Consider the following 24017-nt stretch of genomic DNA (forward strand, 5'->3'; position numbering starts at 1 on the left):
TTTCGTTCAATTTACTATATATATTTTGCTAATTTATTTTCATTTCCGGTAAAACTTCAACTTTAATTTAAAGTGGAAATGCTGAAATTGCAATTAATGTAAAGATATTTTTTAATGAAACCAAGCGTTCTATTTTATTTATCATTTTTGTTGTTATTTATTAATTATTATTATTATTGAATATGAGTACTGCAAACAGAATCGTTCGGTATTTAAGTCTTATGTGAACTACAAAATATTTTTCATAATTTGCGTAATATCTCAAAGAATAATTCAACAAAAATTTCTCAGATTCAGTATAAAATTCAGTTTTTAGTTTTGCTTTCAAAAGGATTGAAATGAAATCAATAATAATATTTTGTTCCGGCCTATAAATATATTTCAAAAATTATGAAGTCTAAATTTTATGCAGTAAGGTATCATATTCTGGACACACCAAATTTTAAATAAATGAATGAATGTTTCTATTTTCCACGATTAACTAAGACTGATTTATGAAGTTTTGAATGTTAAAAATTTAGAAAAACTCAACATTTTCATGATCTTAGGCCAATTAATCTTGAGAAACCTGCGCGCTGATTGGCGTATTTTCTTTAAAACGATCGATAAAAAAATCTAAAATTATCTTTTTTTTTTTTTTTTTTTTTTTTTTTGGAATAGTGATATTTAAATTTTTATAAATCAGTCAGTTTAAGTGATTGATTTTGTTGATTGGAAATTAATTCTTTATTTAAAATATTAGTGTTTCAAAAACATTTTGTTAAACGTGATTTCCACAGCAGAAGCTTTATGTAAAATCAAAATTTCGTTATATATTAGAGTATTTATTGGATCAAGTTACATAAAATTTAATCATTTTCCATTTAGACCATTTTAGCATATCTGTGTCTATTACTAAAGGTTTACAAATTAGCAGTGTGGCCCTGATTTGAATAGATATCCTGTTCATATTAAACAAAACTTGCATTAAAATAAAACTGATTTATTGGATTAATAATACAGATAGTGTAAAAGATCATAAAATAATTTTTCTTGAATTTATTTTTTAGAAAAAAATAATATTTCATATTTGTTTCATTTCCTACAGACACGTGGCGAAAATCATATTTTTGCAGATTTCATTTCCAAAAAGATTTAATTTATTTTTAAATGGAGTTTTAATCGATGTGATGGCAACACTTTGAAAAAAGCTAATTTTTTCCCCATGAATGCGAAACGTGCTCGTGCAGCTTAAATTTTATTTTTATTTTGTATGAAAAATATAGTTAAATTATTTATTTAAAAATTAATTAAAAATAGAAATTTAATTTTAAGGTTAAAACATTGGTATCATTTAAAAAATAAATTTTTGATCTTTAACTTGATGTAAAAATCTTTTTTGTGCGGTAATATTTTCGGAAGTTATAGCAGAAACACGCTAAAATTTCGCTTATTTTTTAAATAAATAAAATTTTAACACTTTACCGACCGGCCGTCGATTAATCGACGTTTTGTTCTCAGCGCTTACCAACCGGCCGTCGATTAATCGACGTTTTGTTCTCAGCGCTTACCAACCGGTCGTCGATTATTCGACGTTTGCTCCCCAGCGCTTACCGACCGGTCGTCGATTAATCGACTTTTGACCGATCTGTGGTGACTACGTTTTCCACCAATTCAGCATGCCCTGAAAAAAATTCAGCTGTCGTTTTCTCGAGTGCAGCTGGGTGCAGCTGAGCGGGCGGTGAAATGGCATAGTATGTTCGAACCGCTACCGGTCGGTAAAGTGTTAATTAAAAATTCGAAAAAATAACCCCAAGGTATACACGTGCCCATTCCCGGCCTCCAAGGTATACACGCCCCAAATTTCGTAGCTGTTGGTCGAACGGTCTGGCCTGTAGAGCGCCAACACACACACACACACACATTGAGCTTTATTATAAGTATAGATTATAATAATAATAATAACAATAACAAGCCACGTGAAAAAAATTTGTTACATTTTTTTGGCATCTTTTTTGTAATTTACTAAATTTTATGAAATTTCCTAAATTATTAAAATTAAAATTTTTATATCCAATATTCTAATTCCATTATGTATTTATATTGCTATTTAAGGGAACAGTGGACACTATTGCGCATTTTTGAGAATTTTTCACTTAGAGTTATGAAATTTTTTAGGCATGTATATTAAAATATAAATTAAGTCAAATTTCTTTTTTTTTTTTTTAAATTGGAAACAAAATATTATTTTTTTAAAAATAAAAAGATGTATGATTTTGTAATTCTAATTAAATGCTAATCTTTTAAAAATATTTTTATCCAGGCTTACTGAATTTTCATAAGAATTTTATGCTCTTCTAAACGAAAATCGACTTTTAATTATCTAAAAAACCCCGAAATATAAAATGCATACCTTATTTTCTTTTAATTTTTAATAGAAATCTTTATTGTCAATTTTATGTAATTTCTTCAAAAATTAAGACACCTGGAATGTTTCAAAGATATTTAAATCTAATTACAATATACTTTGAGGAAAGAAATTAAAATATGATTTTTTAATTTTAGCATTTGAAATATTCATTTTATTGAACAATATATCTTATAAAACTATTTTAGTTGAATATAAACATGTATTTTGGTGAGGAAAAGATAAAAATAACTTTTCATGTTTCTGTCGTGTTGGAAGCCAAATGCGTGAAGGTGAGGAAAATGATGAGTAAGGTTTCTCGCCAATTATCTTAAATTTTATTATATATATTAATCTTAAATTTTGTCAAATAATGTCTGCACCGTCCGCTAGTTACATTTTCTAAACCCCGAATAACCATTGTTGGCGAAAAATATTTTAATTCCTTATCTTCGCTATGTTATTGCACATAGTTTCTGATATTTTATATTAATGTTCCATTCGTTCTAAATGAGAAATTGCTTTTTTTTCTCCCTCCCTCCAGATCATCAGGTCCGATAGAAGTTTCAAAAGCAGGTGGCCTACTACTACTTATGTTCAGAGAACCAACTACAGAAGATAGTGGATCATATAACTGCAGTGCAGTTTATGATAACATTGACCCATTGAATACAGGAGTTCAGTTGGTATTTTACCGTAAGTGAAGAATTTTTAATTATTTCTAACGACTTACTTATTTATATTAAGCGAACTGAAAATAGTTTTGTATGTTCACAAGCAATTATAAACCTTGGAAATGTTGCCATGTATTTAAATTTTTAAGAATTGCATTTTCTTCTTACAAATGTCCCTTTTATTTGATGATACCTGAAATTAAGCATTACTATTTTCATAAAATATTATTTTTCTTTTAATTTATTATTTAGTTTAATCGAATTAATCACTAATTTTGAAGTTATTTTGAGACGAATATTATTTCTAAAATAGCCTCCCAGTAGCTTTGAAACAGGACTTAAAAATGCTAAGCAACTTTTTTTTTTTTTTTTTTTTTTTTTTAAGACATGGGTTATACTTGGCGGAGTTTTGAGCCCCTAGGCAGTGCTCTTATTTATTAAAAGCAGACTTTTTATTTTTATCTATTATCACTACCGTTTTTTGATCGACGATATCCAAATTTCTACACAGTATTATTGAAGCAGACGTTTGATGCTGATAAATATTCTAATAACTAATTGAACTTAATAAAAAATTTAGAGGCCTTACCAATTATGAAGTATTAATAGTAATTCATACAAATTTTTATGTTTTGTAAATTTATTTGGCAATTAGTAAAATAAAGTTCTTTAATCGATTTACTTGCGGCCCTTCTCAGCTTGGTGGCCGTAGACAACTACCTACTGAGAAATCTCATTTGGTTAAATTGGATCAAGAATAACAAAATTTCATCGCATTGAACTATAGAACACACACATGCACAGATCTTTGGACAATGGCCAGTAAGAATTTTAATTGCATATAAGCTTGCCGTTGTCCCGTATTTACTTTTTTCAATTTTTTGCAAATGCAAGTTATTAATTCCATATCGCCCCTTATATGTTTTCAAGCCTAATGATTGTCTCAATGCAAAGTTCATTCATATGATATGTCAAAATTAGGCTCAGTTGTTTGAATCAAATGATAAGTCAGTTGCACAGACAAGTGTTTGTGCTTCACGATGTGGTAAATATTTGATCTAACATTTGGCGATTTGAATGCATTAGTTGATAGAGAAGAAAATCCAGTTTGGTATTATCTTTATTTATTTATTAAAAGTTAGACATAAAAGAAACGTTATTTACCTGATTAACGGTGGTAAAATGTTTCCCATGCAAATGAATGGCCTGCTACAAATATTCAAGACTTCTTTTGACTTTGGTGTAAAAGATCAACCCCTGAAACATCTTCCAACATAAATATTCCACACTTGGTATTATAATTTCTTAGATCGTGGTACCAGTACACAAGGGCCACGAATTGCCTCGCGTCTCATGTTGGAAACTATTCGTAGCATCATTTAGTGCCGATTTAGATATATATATATTCACCAAAATCTACTCTGATTTTCGAAATGCCGTGAAAATGGGAAAATCTCTATTTTCGCTGCAAAAAAATTAATAGACTTGGCGAGTATGACATATATTTTGACTGCCATCGAATTAGTGGTGAGTGTACCCAACAAATTTATTTATATAAATATTATAATTTTTATATTAGATGAGAAGAAAAAATGAACATCAAAAACGTAACACAAAGTATTTAAGTTTACAATTTAGTTAATCAATGCATGTATAATGTTAAAAAACATCAATTAGAGAGTTCACGATTTCCGTTTAAGATCACGACCCAGTGGCGCGCGTGTATTATAATCGTGTGCTGCTATAATTAGCTGTACACGGAGCAGTGGTGCATTTTCTGATTACATAAAAGGAATCTATTTTTAATCGGTTTTGATAATATGTTTAAGAAAACATAAACAGATATTTTTTTTATTGATGCAAAGTTTTGAGTGAGAAATTTTTATCACGTTCATGGACAGTAGAAAGAAAGAAGCAAAATAAAATGAGAAACTCAATGAATAAGTTAAGCATTATTTAAAAGAGCATAATAATATCCAAAAAATAAGATTTTATGGAATTTAATGCATGATAATAATACATATAAATATGAATGGCATCACGGAGCAGTTTAGACGCCGTCCTCGCCATCTGATCGGGGCTTGAAATTATGAGTTGTTAATTGCTCTTATGTTTTTTAATGTTATAACCCAAAACGAAATTAAATTTTAAAAACTTTTTTTTTAAATTCGTGGTTTTTATTTTGTATTAACCGAAGTAAATTCAAATAAAATGATATTTTAATATCATATTAATAAGAAATGTAAAGGCAAAGACGAAATTTCGAAATTTCTGACGATTTGCCAGTTCTTCTAATCAGTACATAAGTTTAATGTTTTTTTCTGGCTTATTCTGTCTACATTTTGTATTGTGCATAATTTTTTTAGAATTTATTTTCTATATGATCCTTGTGGATAATTAAATCTGCCCATTTACTCGGTGATTTTCGGATTATGCCATGATTTCTTAGCTCCATTATACTGAATTACAGCCATTTTGACAATATTTCTCATTTGCTTGACTTTAAAATCCGAGGGCTATAAATATTTTCTAAGCATACTCTTCGATTTTGCCAATTTTTTACTTCAACATAGTTAATTATTACTTTTTTCTCATTACTTACTCTTTTACAGAGGACATAACATGGGAAGACTGCCCTACTAAACAGGCTCTAGTAATTCAGACTGATGGGAAAATCAGATGCCGTGTGTCAGCAAATCCTCCTGCCACCATCACTTGGCAAAAGGATAATCAAATCCTTTCTGATCGATACATCATCGAAAATGATGGAATCAAAGTAACAGGTGCTACAGAAGAGGACAAGGGAGAATATTCCTTGCGAGCAATGGTTCAGCAGACTGGAAAATTCCAAGATAGAGTGATTAAAGTTGAAGTCCATGGTAAGTTGCCATCCCTCCCCCAGTCATTTATGTGTATTTACATATATTTTTAAAGTTAGTTTTAAAAAAATTAAACCCCATGTTCAATATTTGTGAACAATTTTTTTAAGGGTTGGTGAACTGTATTCTACTTTGAAACATACCATGGTAAACCACCAAAATTTTCTTATGTCAGTCTATTAATACAGCTTTATGATTATGTTGATAAAGTTTTAGGCTAAATTTCATTCATCTAGTTCATTATGAGTTCCATATTCACAGTGACTGGTTAGACCGAATGGACAAATTTTCCATCAACCAATTTCTTGCAAATTTTTTTAGAAATCTGAAATTTTATTGTAAAAGCTGTATCCCAAATAAACCATTCATTAATATGAAAATCAATCAGACTTGATAAATTTTCCTTTCTTCAGCAGTGCTGCATTCTTAAATATCATCAAGAGTTCATTCATTAATCATAGAAGACATTTTCTTAATAGTATCATTTTTACGTGCTGTTATTTAACTTCTGTTACTTGAAAAACTATTGACAAAATTTCACTTATTGAAATCTTATTTATTTTTTATAACATTTTCAAAACTTTGTTCCTTAATTCAGAACTTCAGTTAATTTATTAGTTTTGATTCATTGTAAATGATATAATCTGATAATGAATGCAAAAAATGAAATGAAAAGAAAATGTTTGTAAGATTCTATAATATTTATGTTAAAGTTATGAAATACCTTAAAGTCTTTAAAAAATCCAATAATTAAATAAAAATCAGTGAAAAACAATAAATAGTAAAGGTTAAAAAATAATATGTTTTAAAAACATTCTTTTAATATCATTCTTAAATTACAAAACACTTTTTAAATCAAAAACAAAGGTATATCAAAATAAAATCATTCAAATGTGAATTAATGCTGAGAAATTTAGTGGCAATGAATACTATAATAATAATAACAATAATAAAAATGTTAAATGTTCATTGCAAATTAGAATATTCGACAAATGTGAATAAAATCCTATTTTGCTTCTAATATGTTTTATTAGTGGTTCACATTTTTGCGATTTTTTTAAGGTCCATGTTTTCAAGTTTGCACTTTTAGTTACACTAATAAAAGTGTATTAAAGAATTTTTTAATAATTTTTTTTACCATTTATATTTTTTTGTTTTTGTAAAAGATGTTATTTATTAAGAAATTATTTTTCAGTTCCTCCTGAAATCATTGAATTGGATGATAGAATGGAAGCCACAGAGGGCAATGAGGCTATGCTGAGGTGTCAAGCAAGTGGATTTCCAAGACCTGCTTATGCTTGGTTTGACCCTGTAAGTTTTTACCATCAGTTTCTAACTTTCTTTGCTTTAATATGGTATTAAATTCGTGATGTATCATTTATTTTCTAAAACCTTTTTATAAAGTTTTTTTTTTTTTTTTTGCACTCTGTATTCTATATTTATGAGTATTACATTTCTGTTTTCAATCACTGAAATAATTTTAAAGAATTAATTTGATTATTCATTTTTTTAAATTAAAAATAATTATTGAAATGCTGTAAAACATAGTTAATTTGAAGTTTTAGAACTACAGTAAAAATTAAATTTCAATGCAATACTTCTCTATTTAGTTTTTTGTTTCTTTTAATCATAGTTGTAAACTCTCGATTATCCACAATTGTGAAACCTAAAATGTTGTTAAAAAGATTTATATCGTAAAATAATAAACAAAGCTGCTTAAACACCCGTAAAAATAAGTTTTTTTAATAATCAGGTCACTTTTTTAGAAAATAAATAAATATGATAATGCAGAAAGTTATTATTTATTAAGTACTAATCATATATATATATATATATATATAAGCTCTTTACTGCTGATAAGAATTGTTCTTAAGCAATTTTTAATTGATTTGCATTTTTTATTGGTCACTTGCTGCTGCACCATTTTTCATAGGAAAATATAGAGTTTGCTGTATAAACATTCTTAAATGCAAATATTCTTTTTGAATTTAAAATTCTATCTTTATCTCTGTTATACTAATTATACTTTGATTTTTCATGGCATCTAGAAAGGAAAGAAATTGTTATGAATAAGTCTTATTTCTGAACAATTCGTGATTGAATTTTATCTGATTTATGACTGGAGAATAATGGAATTTATTCCATTATTCTCCTGTAGCGCAAATGTATTGTACAATTTGTACATTATATCAAGTAAATTACATAATATTATATAATATCAAACATTATTATTATTGTACAGTAACATACATTTTGTTGTATTACCAAGGTTACTGTCTTGTCTAAAGTTTTCCTTGTATTAGTAATTCAAAGTCAAATGTGAGAACATTAACGATTATTTTAATTATTTTTTAGGATCAAAGGGATCTGAGTAATGTGGAAGGGCATGTGGTTGATGCAGATACTGGTACTTTGATCATCAACAGTGTAAAACGAGAAAATAAAGGACGTTATACCTGCTGGGCAAAAAATCCTGCTGGAGATGCTAAAAGAAGTCTTGAACTGTCTGTGATAGGTAACACAGAATTTATTACAATGATTGTTACTTTTCTCATAATATTTCCTGCCTTTTTATGTTCTTGTTGCTTTTGGAATGTTTCACCCATTCACATTCTGGTTAGGACTATTCTTGTAATGAAACATTTAATATTTTTAATGAAGCTAGAAAGGAAGCATGGTGAAAGTATCTTCTTTAAACTTTTTTTTAAAATATTCTTTTAACAAAAATGATTTACATTAAATAAAATTAACTGATTCTGTACTTGAATTAAATATTCAAATAAATTATCTTAGCAGTAATCTTATCTAATATAACACAGCGCATTTTAATTGCTTGATGATTTTGCTAGTGTTTTTTATAACTGCTGGTAATTTTCTTCACAAATGAAATATAATTTGTTAGAAATATAATATATTTATATCATCTTTCTCTAAATTAATCCAAATTTCTATTGCTGTGTATTTACTATTAGTCGATCTAAAATGAGAATCTTCTATATTTAAAATAATTATCTGCACTTTTTAATCCACAGAAATTCTTAAATTAAATTGATGCTTCTGTTATGCATTCTTTTATATTACATTTATTTAGCTACTTCCATAAGAAAATTACAGTCATCAAAATTGAATTCAGCAAATTGTTTCCAAAATATATTTCTCCCTTAGTCTTATGTAGGATCCCTAACCAGAAGGTTTATTATATTAGTTCATTTATAGTAAATGAGTTATATTGTACATAACTAGGTATGGGGGGGGGCATACAACCACTAACAAGGGATTTTAAAAAGTACAAGAACAGAATATTTGTATTTAAAAGGTGTTACCAGTTACAAGATTACGTTTGTTGTTTGGTTCATAATTGACAATTTATATATTGAAATATTTATGTATAATTTGCTTATTTTGATTAATAAGATTTTCTATGTTTATTTATAGTTAAACCTGAAATAAAACAATTTGACAACATCACATCAGTGGAAAATGGACAAGCTACATTTGAATGTAGAGCTATTGGTGATCCTCTACCAGAACTAACAATTAGAAAGGAAGGCCAAGATCGTCCTTTTGATGAAGATGTATGTGCTTTATGTTTTATTTTATGAAATGATTTTTTTTCCATATACATTAAAATTGGGCTAATTCAAGCCTTTTTAATTTCTCATTAGCATAAATATGTGATAGTATATAAAATATCATCTATCTTTCTGATTAATTTAGGTAATTTGAGGTTTAAACTAAAAATTATTTTTTTTAAATCTGTTCTCATGTTTGTATTGTTTTTAAAAATGAAATATGTTTATACTTCTTATCCTCAGTAGTTATTAGTGAAAATAATTTTAAATGCCTTAATTAATCAAAAAGTTTTGTTACTGTATAGAGTATTATTAAATTAAAAAAAATCCAATAAAATATATCACTTCTTTAAAATATAAAGTTTGGATACAAATTATACTGTTTACTTATTAAAATGTTTAAAAAATAGTTTTTCTTGTATTTTAAACTCTTAAATATTAAAAATGAATATTGAATTGCCCTTTTTTTTATATAGTTTAAAAACTGTCATATTACCACCCTGCCCTTGCCGTACTTATTTTTAGATCCCCCCCCCCTTATTTCACATGGTTTTATTATTATTATTGTGATTTTTGAGTTTCCAATTTCCACTGCAATATAAATTAATTTTTGATAATACTTAATTTTATTAGTAATACATATTTTTCACACAACAAACAGATTTAAAGGTATTGACTTATTTTAATTAGTACTCTATTGTGAATTAATTTTTCAACATAAGTTGAACAAAAAACTAAATTATATGGAAGCCTTTTGTACTATTTTTACTGAGTAATATTCTTATTTTCTTGCATTTGTTTTTTTTATATAGGATGATAGAGTTAGTTTGAATAAAAGAATTGAGGGTGATGAATCTGTCATAACTTTGACAATTGAAAACACTATGCGATCCGATGATGGTTTATATTTTTGTGCAGGAGAAAATAAAGGCGCCCATGTCGAAAGAGCTGGTCATTTAACTATTGAATGTAAGTAGAATTTCTGATAAGTGATGCAAAGAATTTTATATATTATTTCTATTTTTGAAAATTTAATTTTTAATTTTATTCTATGTATAAGATATTTTGGCTATTGGAAATTATTGTAATTATAAATGTAAAGTGTTTATTGTGTTTCGTTTATAATTTAGTGCGAGAAATATAAAAAAAAATTAATTTTTAAGGGTTTCACAGTAAATATTTTAATTGGTAAATTTTGGCAATATGAGGCCACAGTGATAAAATTGTTTTGAGGCCTTTTTTTCATACCCAATCTCATAAATTTACTCTGTTCTTAACTCTGCTTGGTAAGTTGAGCAAATTTTAAGAACCCCTAGGACCTTAAAGCACAAGGCAAGCTCCCCTAACCCTTGAGTGAGAACCCATCTTTTTATCCAGTTATAGCACTGAATATTTCTGTAATTTAGAGAAAATGTATTTAAAATAGTTATTCACTTTCCTAAATAATAACAACAATAAAGAACATTCATTGCAACATAATGTATGTATAATTTCATAATATCACTTTTAATTCTTTATATTATAGTTGCCCCAGTCATGAGTTCTACTCCTAGCACCTCTGTGAAGACATGGAATGGAAATCCTGTTAATCTAACATGCATAGCTGAAGCAATACCCAATGCAACTATTACTTGGTCATATAATGGTCGAAAAATTCAAGATGATGATATATATACAATCTATGGACGATCAGCTCACAGCAATTTGTTGGTTTGTAAAATTTTCATTTTGACTATTACATTCAATTTATGAAAGGAATGTTAAAATACAGATGGTACTTAATAAATGTTAATACATATATTAAATAACGCTACAAGAATAATTAAATTATATGCATCAAAGTTTAAATGAATTAGTGCAATAGCATTATTGTAATTAATACATTTTGTTTGAGCTATGAATTATCTAAAATCCCATCTTGGTGAATGTATGATGTTTTAACATAAAGGAGGGGCATAAAGATTGTTTGATAACTAATCAATTTCCAGTGGAACAAACATATGTCTATTTGTGTCACTTTTTAAAGCAAATTTTTATGAGGGGACAAATAAATAGTATCATGACAAAAGTGCTGTTTCCAAGTTATAAGCTGTCAGTGGCAGTTGGGAAGACACACACACACACACACAAAAAAAAGGTTATATTGTGCTCTAGTTAATCTCAATGTAAACTAAAGAATTGTCCGTTGTAAACTTATAATTAATGTGAGGAGGAAACATTGGTTAAGTTTTTCCAAGATACCAGGTTATTTTATGCTATTTTATGCTAAGTTTTTAACATGTTTCAGTTTGTAACAAAGATGAAATAATAAAACATTTCATGCAAGCAAAGAGAATACTTTTCTCGTTATCACAAAGGAAGATTTGTGCCAAACACTCTTCAGATAAAACTTATTGAATAAAAAAAACATATTTAAAAAAAATTGTGATAATTAATGTAATGGATCCACAAAATGGATAAATGGTAGCATGTCACCAAGCTTAATAGTTTGCACTGTTGGAATATTTAAAAAAAAAAAAATTACATTTTTGGATAGGATTATATAGATTAGACAAGAAATTTGTAACAATTATATGAACAAATATTAGGTCAAATGAAAACACTGAATAAATGGGACATTATAAAAAATCTTAATTAATTTTTAATATGTTAAAAAAGAAGATGTTAAGTAAGTGGAAGCACAATTTCATCTATTTTGTGCATGGGTTTTTAATAATTTGTCACATAATTTTTGTTTTGAAAGAGCTATTAAAACTCGCTTATTTATGTTTGTTTCATTTAAGGAAACAAAATTTCTACGATTTTGATATAAAAATCAATCTAATCAAGTAAACTATTTATTAGTTTTAGATGAAAGTGAATTTAAGAATAGTTCAGAATGTTTATTTCGCATTCTAAATCTTAGCATTATTTTCATTTTCAGTAGCAAATTCTATAAATTATTCTGAAATAAATTTGAAACAATTATAAAAAGTAATGTATATTGAATATATTTTAATTTATAGAATCAGCATGATCTAAACACTAGATGCAGAGTGTTTAATGAATTTGACAATTAGCAAAATTAGGTGTGGTTGGAAAAAATAAACATTTGGTCTGATTATTGACATATAGTAACAATAAAAATTAAAGGATTGTTTTATTAAATTTTTTTTAAATATTTAATGATAATACAAAAGAATGTAAATAATTCAGTAGCTAGTAGAACCAAAGTAAAAATTTGTATTATTCAAAAATTTGTATTCATTATGCAATTTGTATGCAATTTGATTTCATTAACATTATACTGAATAGAAAGTTAAAGGACCATAAAAAATTGGAATTAACCAAGTTCCATAATGCTATAACAATGAAGCATTAGCCAATGTTTACAAAAATACAAAATGAAAGTTTATTATTCAATTATGTAATTGAAATTCACTATATTTTTCAAAGCATGTAGTCTAATTTTTGTTTGTGTCAATTATTTTGTATTTCATTTAATATTTCTTTAATATTTTTAGGTAAGGTCTCCTAGTGAAGCAATTAATGCTCAAAGTGTGTATGGAGTTTACAGATGTCAGGCTGAAAATAGTCATGGGGAACAGTATATTAATATAGAACTTCAAGAAGCAAGTACGTGTTTTAAATTATCTTGGAATGAAATATATTTTACTTCTCATATCAATGTTTCTAATATTACTTTGCAATTTTAAGTTATTATGCTTCATGATACTGATTTGTTGCAGTTTCTCACCTTTTATCCATGCAGACATTTCTGTCATTAATTATTTTTCTTCTTCTCACAGGAAGACCCAGTGAATTACGAGACATCAGAAATGTTAAAGGTACTGCCACAACACTGACATTTGAATTTGAACCACCATTGGATGATGGAGGTTTGCCCATTCGTGCCTATGTAGTTAAATATTATGAAGAAAATGAGCCTTATGATGATGCTCTTGTTCAAGAATGGAGTGAAGGTATATTATTTGAACTCAGTCTTCCATTATTAAACACATTTTCATGGAAATTTGTGTTTTTCTCGAGCTTATATACTTAAAATCTTACCTGTTTACCTAATTTTTTAATTGCTTTTCTTGTGATATTTATGAAATTGAACAATGAATTTTAAAAAAATATTTATTTTGTAAAGGTAAATATTCCTTTTTTCAATATATTTTCTGACATTTGCAGTAATTGTACTGCAGTAATCTATCCTAAAAATGTGAAAGATTTGCGAAATTATTTTTATGAAGTTATTTCTAAATAAATGAATAAGAATTTTACTTTATGTAAAATGTAAGCCCAAAAAGATGTATAACGTAGTTACAATTGGTACATATTTCTGCCACTCTAGTTGTTTTATTAATAAAACAACTAGAGTTATTTTTTCCTAGCTCCTATTTTATTTTGCTTATGAAAAAGTATTTCTGCTATAGCTGGATGAATTTTTTTCACTTTAAAAACCTTTTTCTAAAATCAAACTAACACCTTTGTTAAGCTTTAATGTTAAATTGACAATAAAATTAATTGTATTACAGAAAGTAAGGAGTTAAGTTAAAGCAATTAAGTAACATGTAAATTTACAAAAATGTGTTAGTAAGTGGAGGTATTTCATCTTACACATTTTTAAAAAGTAGGTGTTAAATTTTAAAACTGTTATAGGTGTTCCATATGTCCTTGATGATTTGAAACCGAGAACTGCGTACAAATTCCGTTTTGCTGCCAGAAATGAAGTAGGTGTAGGAGAATGGAGTGATGAAAGAAGAATTGTAACCCCAGCTGAGTCTTTCCCTGAACCTCCTAAATTTATTACTCCTGGTGGCAATGTTAGCACCTATCCTGATCGCTTCCAGATCCGCTGGACTGTGCCTTTGGATAATGGACGTAAAATTGATTACTTTGAATTGCGATACTTTGAAGTAAGTCTGCTTTTAATAAATTTCTGAATTTCTTACAATGAAGTATGATTTGCAATGTCAAATGAAAGTTTTCCTTTAAAAGTTCATTCATTCCTTGATTTACATGGAATTTAAATTTTCAAAAATGTGGTTTATTAGTGAAGATATTTATCTTAGTTTTAACCCTCTAAAATGTCATGCTTTTTTCTGTTAATGGTATATAAAATAGTTCTGGAATTTAGAAGGTTTATTTACATGTGGTAATAGTTTATTGTTTTCAGTAAAAATTTTCATTTGTTAAAAATTAAAATTTATGGCTGATATTGAAATTCTTTTGAAATAAACTAAAATATTTTGCAGTAAGCCTTTATTAGAGCTTCATATTTGTTGAAATATATAACAGTGTTTTCTTATTTGTCTGCAAACCTATCCTTAACATACAGTTGCTGTATTTATTGATTTATGCAATTGCCATATCTGCTGTTTCTTGGAATGCCTTTTCAAATTAATTCTTACTCATGTATAAAAAGTGCCTAAGTTTCTTAGACTCTTTATTTAACATATTTATTCTGTAACCAATTTTTTTAAAAACTGATCTGAATATAGTTTCAGTTAGATGCGTGCGTCATCAAAACAGGTTATAACAAAACTGTTACAGCAAGTATTCTGTAAAAAAAAAAAAGAAAAAAAAAGAGGGAGAGGTTCATAAAATAGATAAATTTTCACAATTACTGAAATAAAATCAAATTTGATTATTTATTAATTACCCACAAATCATAATAATTAGAAAAAAGACTTTCAGTGCTTATTAATTTCTTTAAAAAAATGTTGAAATATTGAGATTATTGACAAAATGTTTTACTGGTAGATGAAATGGTACATCAAGAATTCAAAATTTTTAAACAGATGAATTAGTATACTCAATTAGAGTTAAATTAACAAGTAATAGCATGTACTTTATTCCATGAATTTTTCAATAGGCTGAGAAGAGAAACGGAGTTTGGCGAAGAATTGGCGAAACTGTTGTGAAGGAGGTGAGAGATTGGGAAAATGCTCCTATGTATGAGATGACAAGATTGAAAGCAAATACTTATTACAAAGTTGAAGTTCGTGCTCACAATGACATTGGTTTTAGTCAAGATGCTACTATGGTCTTTCAAACTGCTGCAGGTACTGATTGAAGAAATTAAAGATTTTATTCTTTTCATTTTCCTGATGTGTATTAATTCATTTTTTTTTCTTTTTGTTGTTGTTGTTGAATATCTTATTGTATTTTCCTATCAGCACATTTGCAAATCTTTTCACTCGCACTTTCATTTCATTCAGTGTCATGTTCTGAAGCTCTTTTGATAGTAATGAACTTGTGTATGTGCATCAAAAAGGATAAATGCAAGTTTATATATTTCAATAGATAAATCAATTTAAAAATATTTAAAGAAGACGAAGAATTAAAATCTCTTGCTTGAAGCATGGTAGTTTAATAATTTTCTAGACTTGATTCACCTGACTTAATTTTTTAAATTTACTCTTACTTATATTTATATCAACATCATATGTATAAACATAAATGCAGTTGTTGAAACAGTAAATGAAAGATTGCAAAATATACTTAAAAATGTCTTAAAAAATTCAAAGAAGATTAAAGAAAATTTGTATTAAATATTGTCATTTACAGGTTTATTGTTTTAATTCTAAAGTCTTACAAAATTGGTTTTAGAGAAAAAATGTGTTTTGTTGAGGGAAAATGTTGAAATTTTGATTAATTTTTAACTGGCAATCTTATTTCAATTTTGAAAAAAAATTCATTCTTAATAAACATTATTGGCCTGAAATAATTATTTGTTGAATTTGTTAGCTTAACTGTTATAATTCCTCTGCTGAGCCTTTTGAACCGCAAATTACATTTTTCGAATAGCATACCAGCCTGTGACTATTAGCATGTTAGGAAACATCATCATTATTAGAAACATAACAGTCTGATTAATATGAAATTTTAGGAAAAAGTTGTATTAATATATTGTTCTGTGTATTGACTAAATTAAGAATTCAAACTTATATAAGGGAATTATATATAATGAAGGAAAAAATTGTGCTTCTGTGACTTTAATTTATTGTAAAAAATCTGTTTAAAAGTCGAATTTAAGCATATTGCTTATTTTAAGATATTTTCATCTGTCAATTATTTTTCAAACACTTTTATTTCTATTTTTGGCTTTTAAAACATTATTCAACTCTATTGATCATTTATATTAACAGTCAACATTATATTTTCAAATGCTGCAATGTTCACCAAAAACCAAACATTAAACCTTCAATTACAGTGTAATGTAAGAAATGCATAAAAATGTCTTAAGCATATCTTATGATATAGAAATAAGTAACCAGCAGGCTTTTTTGTGTGTGTGTGCTATTTTATTTGAAAAAAAAATTATATTAATGAAGAACAATGATAAGTTCAGGAAGATGTAACTGAAGAATAAATTCATGAATTTCCATATTACAAAATGTTGCCATCAAAAATAATCAAATGATAATAATTTTATTTCTTGCATTTATCCTTTTCAATCACATAAAACTCATTAAAATATAAACCTGATTAATTGCTGAAATTGTTTCATTTTTTGTATATAACAGTATAAACTGTGTAGTATGTTTAAATATCTTTGTTTTCTATTTTAAATAGTTAAAACAAAATCTGATGCAAGATAAGAATTTTAAAAAAAAAAGAAAAGAGAATAGAACATGCATTGACTTTATATTTGAATGTTTTGTATGGTGATTCATGAGCATTTCTATTACTTCATGTATTTGTCTGTTTGCTATTTGTGTGTTCTTTTTCTTTGTTCTAGATCCCAGCAAAGGTACACAAGGTCGCTCTCACATCCACATGCCTGGTACTCTACCTTGCTGTCCTTTCTTTGCCCTGCTGCATGCTCTAGCATTTCTGTTTCTCTCATAGAAAACCTTCTTTTCAAATCTTAGTTTTTGCATGTGCATGCTTGAATGTGTCTCTGTAACTCTTCTAAAGCACCAATCACATTTCTCTCTCAATTCCTTTTAAATTAACAAATTATCTTTTATTTCATTTTTCTTCCCAAGGGGTCCAGTGCTTTTAAAAATTAAACTTGGTTTTGAAATATGTCAATTATTATGTATGCCATGTAAATGTGTACTTGATTTGCTAGATGCATACTTTATATATGCTATAAATTCTTTTATTTTTTAAGATTTGTGGCAAAAAGAAAACTGGTTCAATATTTTCAAGGGGAAAGAAACTATATCTTGCCGTGATTACTTACTTTCTTTCTTTAAAAAAAATTTTTTTTTTTTAAAGAGAAAATTATTTATGTCTAAGAGTTTATTTATGATAAATAAATGATTAGGTATAATAAATTTTAGCTTATCTTAAGGTGAAGTAATTGATATAAATATATACTTTAAGAATAAGATTAATATTAGAAATTATGTTTAATATTATATTAATAATAATAAATTTTACATTGGGAAGAAACATTTTAATTTGACTCTGAAAACTATGTATTGATGAGTCAAGAACTTTATTTTACATAATCAAATTCAATTGGCAGACTTGAATTTTGAAATTGGCTTGTGAAATTATTACAATATTTTTGCATATAAATTCCAAATGCAAAATTAATTATAAAGAAAGTTAAAACTATAACAAAAAAGGAAATGTAGTTGAAGTGTGTTTTAGTTTAATGATTCCTCAACTTTTCAAAGGTTGATAATATATGCAGATGTTGATGCAGAAATTAAGTTAAGTTTACTAGTTTGTTATCTGTACAGTCTTTTCCTTGGTGTTTTATTTTAGGATCCATTTTTAAATGTTCCAAAAAAATTACAAGACCTTGAAAATATGCATGTAGACCATATTATTGCTTTCTATTGATAATATTCCATGCAATAATTACTTCATGGACATAACAACCCTTGTTGCTTTACATTCCATACTTTTTTTACACTCAGGTTAAGATACTCATTTCTTCCTATTCCATACAAATTTTATTGATAAATGAAATAGAATTCATACTATTGCAAAACATGTTTTTTGTAATCCTTTATATACATAAATTTATAATTCAGGAATTCAATTATGAATTATTCAAAAAAAAGGAGATAAGGATTATTTTAAATGATTGGCACAAATAAGGAATTTATAAAAGTCGTTTTAGTCTACCTTTTTTCCATTTTATAGAAATCATGGCTTTGATTTTCAACAACTTATGTGCTCCATATTGGGATATAATGCATTGTCAAAGTTACTTTGTGTTTTATATTTATGCTGTTTATTCATCAGTCAAATTATTCATCACATGAGGCTTATATGAACCAAGGTTTCTATTTATTTTTATGTACTGATAATAAGTATAAGATGTCAGCTATGACAAAAATAACAATGCTAAAATCACAAAATATTTTTTTTTAAATTAATGTCAGTATTCTCCTATTAATAGGAAATGTTTATTGCTTTATAGGAATTTGTGCATATTTAACTTTTTAATTTATTTAATTGTTAATAGTTATTGAATAATTTTTTTAGTATTATTCATTTAGAGTTTATTAAAGTGATGTAATTAAAACTATACTATGGATATTATAAGCATCATGTATGTATACAAAGCATTTTAAGATATTGTTTATGCATTTATTAAGCCATTTATATTATTGTTTGGAAAATAAAAAATTATAATCTACTTATAAACATTTTATAAGGATGCTTTTAGAATATGCATGTTAAAAAAAAACAATTTCTGGCACTCTAGTTTATAATCTATTTAATATTAGTAGTAAATTTGTAAAATTTCTTGTCCCAGAGGGCTTTAGATGTTTTTCATGTGTAACCAAATTTAGAAGCAAGGACCTCTTGTTTATTATGTCTTAAGTTATTTTAGAAAAACTAGTAATCTATTGACTGATTCTCTGCTCTTATTATTATTTTTTTGTGCAAGACCAGAATAAAGTGGATGTGATTCTTTTTCTATGATTTATTTATAATATTTTTCCATAGTTATTACCCACTCAGTTTTTGATTTGATATGTTTTAATTAAAAAAAATATTTCAACTGACATCACAGGATCAGAACATGAGCACCAAAGTAATGGCTACCAAGGTACTGTGTCAAGTTCACTATCCATTGGTGCGATTTTTGCCATCATTGTTGCTGTTGCGCTTGTCATCCTTATTATTATCGATATAACTTGCTACGTCCGGTACCACTGGGGAGTTGTTTTCTTCCTGCGAAGCCGAGTTTGTGCAAAACCTATGGCCAATGAAAAAGCTAAAGAAGCTGCATTTGAAGATGGAAAAGGAGGGTATGTTACTGTTTTTATTTAACATTTAATGTTTGAACTAATATATTATTATTCATTAGATAAAATTTTATTTTAAATTTAGATGTTTCATGTGTGAATAATGCTTGAATTAAAGACCTATTTAGTTTTACTTATAAAAATTTAAACCAATGCCATCTAGAAAACTCAAACACACAATCTAGCTCAGCTTGTTGTCTCTCATGTGTGTATATATATATATATATATATATATTCCTGTCACAATACAAGCTTTGTTCGAAACCTTTCTTTTCATACAGTTATGTCATTTAACTCTTAGAAATTTGTTTTGAGTTGTTCTTCCCTATTAACATTTTATTTTAAAGATAAATCAACTAGAAAATGCTGCTTTATTATTCTTCATATGTGTGTAACATTATATTATAGTATATTTTTAGAACTTAATATAACTAATTATTAAATAGAACTTAATAAATGAAAAAGCGCCTATCTTTTTAAATGATTTAGGATATTCAAAGATCTAAAAAATGTGTAGGGATAGTTTATTAATTATCTTTCATTTAATTGTCAGAATTGATTTTTCTCCAATTCAAATTCTTGCATTTATGCGAAACAAAGTTTTGTAATAATGTGTGAAAAGAACTAAAAAATTTTTTAAGCTTCATTCTTTGGTACACTTTCAGTTTATGTATATGTAATGTTAGTTTATATGTAACATTTTGATGATAAAAATTTTATGGCCATCTGTTATTTACTCATACCTATCTTACAGAACACGAGAGAATAAAGTCTTAAGTTCATTCTTGAAATTTTATATTTAAATTGAATTCTTCTTTTGGCGACTGATTGGGAAGAAACTTCAATATGCAATATGGATCCAACTTTTATGAATTTTTGTACTCTGTGCAAACTACTTCTATCTGTGTGTAATTTACATGCAAAAAAAATGAACCATTTGCATGAAAATGTGCAGTATCTGTATGCAACAGAGAGAGAGTATTGATAGTGCAATTAATAATTTTTGAAAAAATTAGTAGTATTAGAAATCTTGTGAAGTTTTTATACCAATTTAAAAAAATATCTATATTTGGAAGTGTGCATTTTGATATTGGTTCCTAGTTGTATAATAGTGTCCACTTATTATTATTTTTAATTATTAAAAAAAGATTGGACATATTCTCTTTCTGAGAAGAAATATATGCTATTGTAATAGCATTTTTAATTGAATTAAATTGTATTTCTTTGAATAGTTTTAATAGATTGTACTCACTAATATTATTTTCCAGAGGAAATGAGGCAAACACAAACAATGGAAATGTAAAACTCGATGCAAACAGTGTTGCTGTCACTGTTACTGAGTAAGCCCTTAATGTAACAACTTACATCATAAATACTTGTTGATTCAGGGCTCTCTGTTATCTAATGTCTGCAGCATGAAACTGCTGTGCATGGATTTCTAAATTCTGATTTTGCTTTCTGCATGGAATTGTGATCTTCAAGCCATAACTGTATTTCTTTTTATGAATTTCTGTTTGTATAATTCATATCTAAACAATATTATGTGTCTCTGTATGTGAAAGATAATTTCTCAGACAGTTGAAAAATCGAATATTTACTTTGTATGCTAAAATTATCAAAAATTACCTCTTAAACTGTTTTAATGCAATAAAGTGATCAACCTTTGGTGCAGGGATTAGTCAAAATCTTCAATATCCTCCTAAAACAGGGATTTTAACAAATTAGCAGAAAGGGATATCTTCCCTTTACAAGTCATTTGAACATAAGATTTTCTTCATTTTGACTGTCCTTAAAGAGCTACCCATTCTTATAATTCTTCCTTATCAATCAATCCATCTATATATCCACATACATGATCATACAATTAGATATCAGAATAAAATGATCTACTCTATACTTAAAGATTCAGTAGATTTAATAATGCAAATGGAGTGAATTCTAATAATCTAGGGCAATCTCTTGCACAGAGTTTCACCAACTTATTTCCACTAGAAGTGCTTTTGAAAATTTCTGTAAATTTATTGTTGACATATGTAATCCTTCATAACTGTTAAATTTTCTTATTTTTCTTTTTGTAATGTGTTACATACTTACTTCTGTAAGCCCCGTGTGATACTTTGTGGTGCACAAGGGATTCATAAATGTTCAATAAAAAAAAAATTAAAAAAAAAAAAAAACTCTTGCATCAGCCATTTGTAGAGGGAGGGGGTGATATTTCTTGCATACCATTTTTGAGCAAAAAATTAATGAAAATCTTTCCAGTTTTTTCTTTCTTTATTTGTTCTGTATTCTAAGAACATTCAAGATTGTATTTTCTCTTTGCATGAGTTGACAAGACGTTTAATAGAAATGTTTAAAAATTTACTTGAAAAATAAAGAATGATCTAAGCATATTATCCTTATATATTTATATTATTTTATGTATCTTATAATTTTCTTCAAGTAATGGAAGGCATTAATTATTATTTAACTTATTCTGTAATCATTCTGATCCATATGGCATTAAAAGATTTTCTTAACAAATCTTCTGCACTAATTTATGTGTTCTCTTTGGAACCATATGAAATGTAATGGTCGTCTTCTTGCATTTCTGATAATGAGACTTCAAACTCAGAATTATTTTATTTATGATAATTACTAATACAATAGTGATTGTTGATGTTAGAAACAAGAGTGTTTATTATCTTAAATGACCTTTATAATTTAAAATTGGACAGTATATGTCTTAAATTAAATCTTATGGTTTAAAATGCATTTTGCTATGAGACAACACAATCAATTTACTGGTCATATTTCAGTTTTTTTAAATGTATCTTTATATTATTTTTGGCAGCAAATAATTTGCATTTGTTTATTACGTATTTTTCAATCACATTCATGTAAAAACTTTTATTGTATTGGTTCGAAAACTAAAACAGAAATTCATAATAGTGCGTGTGGAAAGTTTTCCTGGCATGGCAAAAAACAATATATATATATTGTTATATCTTCCCTTTTTTGTGGCTTTTCATTATCTGTGCCTAACAGCTTAAGAAGATGTAATCCCTCCTTTTTAAAATATTTCCCTTTTGTTGATCAAATAATTTATATTTTTAGGTTTATTATTTAAAGTTTTCTTTTTTTCTATTAGCTGGGGGAGGGTGATAACTTGCAGAAAAAAAAGTAATATTTTTTGATAAAAATGCAACCAAAACCTATGTGATATGTTTATTTAAATGAGAATGGGCTTGTAAAAATATTTGATCAATTTATATTTTCTACTCAGCAGATCTCTCATATGCATTCATATTTTCTTGTTAACTTTCATAAAAGCTGAAGAAAAAAAACCCATATATATATAAAATCTCATAATAAAAAAATGCTGATGTTACATTTAAATGAAATATCTGTGATAGCCCTTCTTTGCTAAGCATATGCATTTCTTCTTCGAACATTGTAAATTTTTTTCTAAAAATGTCTTTTAAAAGAAAAAGAAAAACTTTTGAATTAGCTTACTATGCATAATGTGATTTATGAGAAAGCTTTCATGTTGATCTCTATTCAAATGTTACCTTTTCTAGCTTTTGTGAGTAATACATTATGTGTTTTAACTCTTTATGCTTTAAATGTTTATTATTTTAAGTAAGAATATGTTAAGAATTTCGTAAATTTTTCCTTTCAAATGATGTTAAATTCTAAAAGAACTTTGTTCTTTTAGGAAAGGAGATAATTTTGAAAAGAAAACTAGAACAGAAGTAGATAATCCTGCATTCGAGTAAGTGGAATATTTATATTATATTTTTGTTGAAGACAGTGTTATGGATTTATTATAAATGATATTTTTCTGTTATCAAATGTTCCTCAACAACTTAAATAAACAAATTCAGTTTGTAAATGTGAAAATTGCATTTGAAGAAGTCAAATGAAATAAGTTTATACTTTTTAAATCCTAATCTAAATGACAAATATTCTTTAAATTATTAATCTGTTATGATGTAACATTTAAAATAAATAATAATAATAATAAAAACATAATTGAACATCATTTGAACTCATGTTCCTTAAGATAACACTATCCATATTTATTTTTATTTCCTACCTCAGTAGCATACATATATTTTACAACATAAGATATAAAATGATATTACCTTATTTTCTACAATACCATACATCACATTTGCTATCTCAGTCATTGGTATTGTAATTATAAATAACAAAAAATAGTAGCATCAGTAAGTTTTAAATCTGAGCCAAAAATGCATGAAATTACTTCAAAATATTTATTTTTGAAAACAGAATGCCTTTAAAAAAAA

At 26.8% G+C, this 24017-nt stretch overlaps 1 protein-coding gene across 4 annotated transcripts in view; it reads left to right on the forward strand.

The window, feature by feature from the left end:
* LOC129968460 (fasciclin-2-like) overlaps window positions 1–24017 on the forward strand; it is a 92081-nt gene that overhangs the window by 62540 nt on the left and 5524 nt on the right. For 2 of the 4 annotated variants that reach the window (XM_056082347.1, XM_056082349.1), the window contains exons 3-16: window positions 2931–3082; window positions 5673–5939; window positions 7135–7250; window positions 8295–8454; window positions 9375–9514; window positions 10324–10480; window positions 11037–11221; window positions 13015–13126; window positions 13300–13473; window positions 14159–14415; window positions 15375–15564; window positions 19491–19728; window positions 20994–21065; window positions 23423–23479. In XM_056082347.1, the coding sequence (XP_055938322.1) occupies window positions 2931–3082; window positions 5673–5939; window positions 7135–7250; window positions 8295–8454; window positions 9375–9514; window positions 10324–10480; window positions 11037–11221; window positions 13015–13126; window positions 13300–13473; window positions 14159–14415; window positions 15375–15564; window positions 19491–19728; window positions 20994–21065; window positions 23423–23479 (2277 nt within the window). The remainder of the gene's footprint in view (window positions 1–2930; window positions 3083–5672; window positions 5940–7134; window positions 7251–8294; window positions 8455–9374; window positions 9515–10323; window positions 10481–11036; window positions 11222–13014; window positions 13127–13299; window positions 13474–14158; window positions 14416–15374; window positions 15565–19490; window positions 19729–20993; window positions 21066–23422; window positions 23480–24017) is intronic. The other 2 variants (XM_056082348.1, XM_056082350.1) reach the window with 1 other exon arrangement.

This window comes from Argiope bruennichi, chromosome 5 (assembly GCF_947563725.1).
Source record: "Argiope bruennichi chromosome 5, qqArgBrue1.1, whole genome shotgun sequence".
In the NCBI taxonomy this organism is placed as follows: Eukaryota; Metazoa; Arthropoda; class Arachnida; order Araneae; family Araneidae; genus Argiope; species Argiope bruennichi.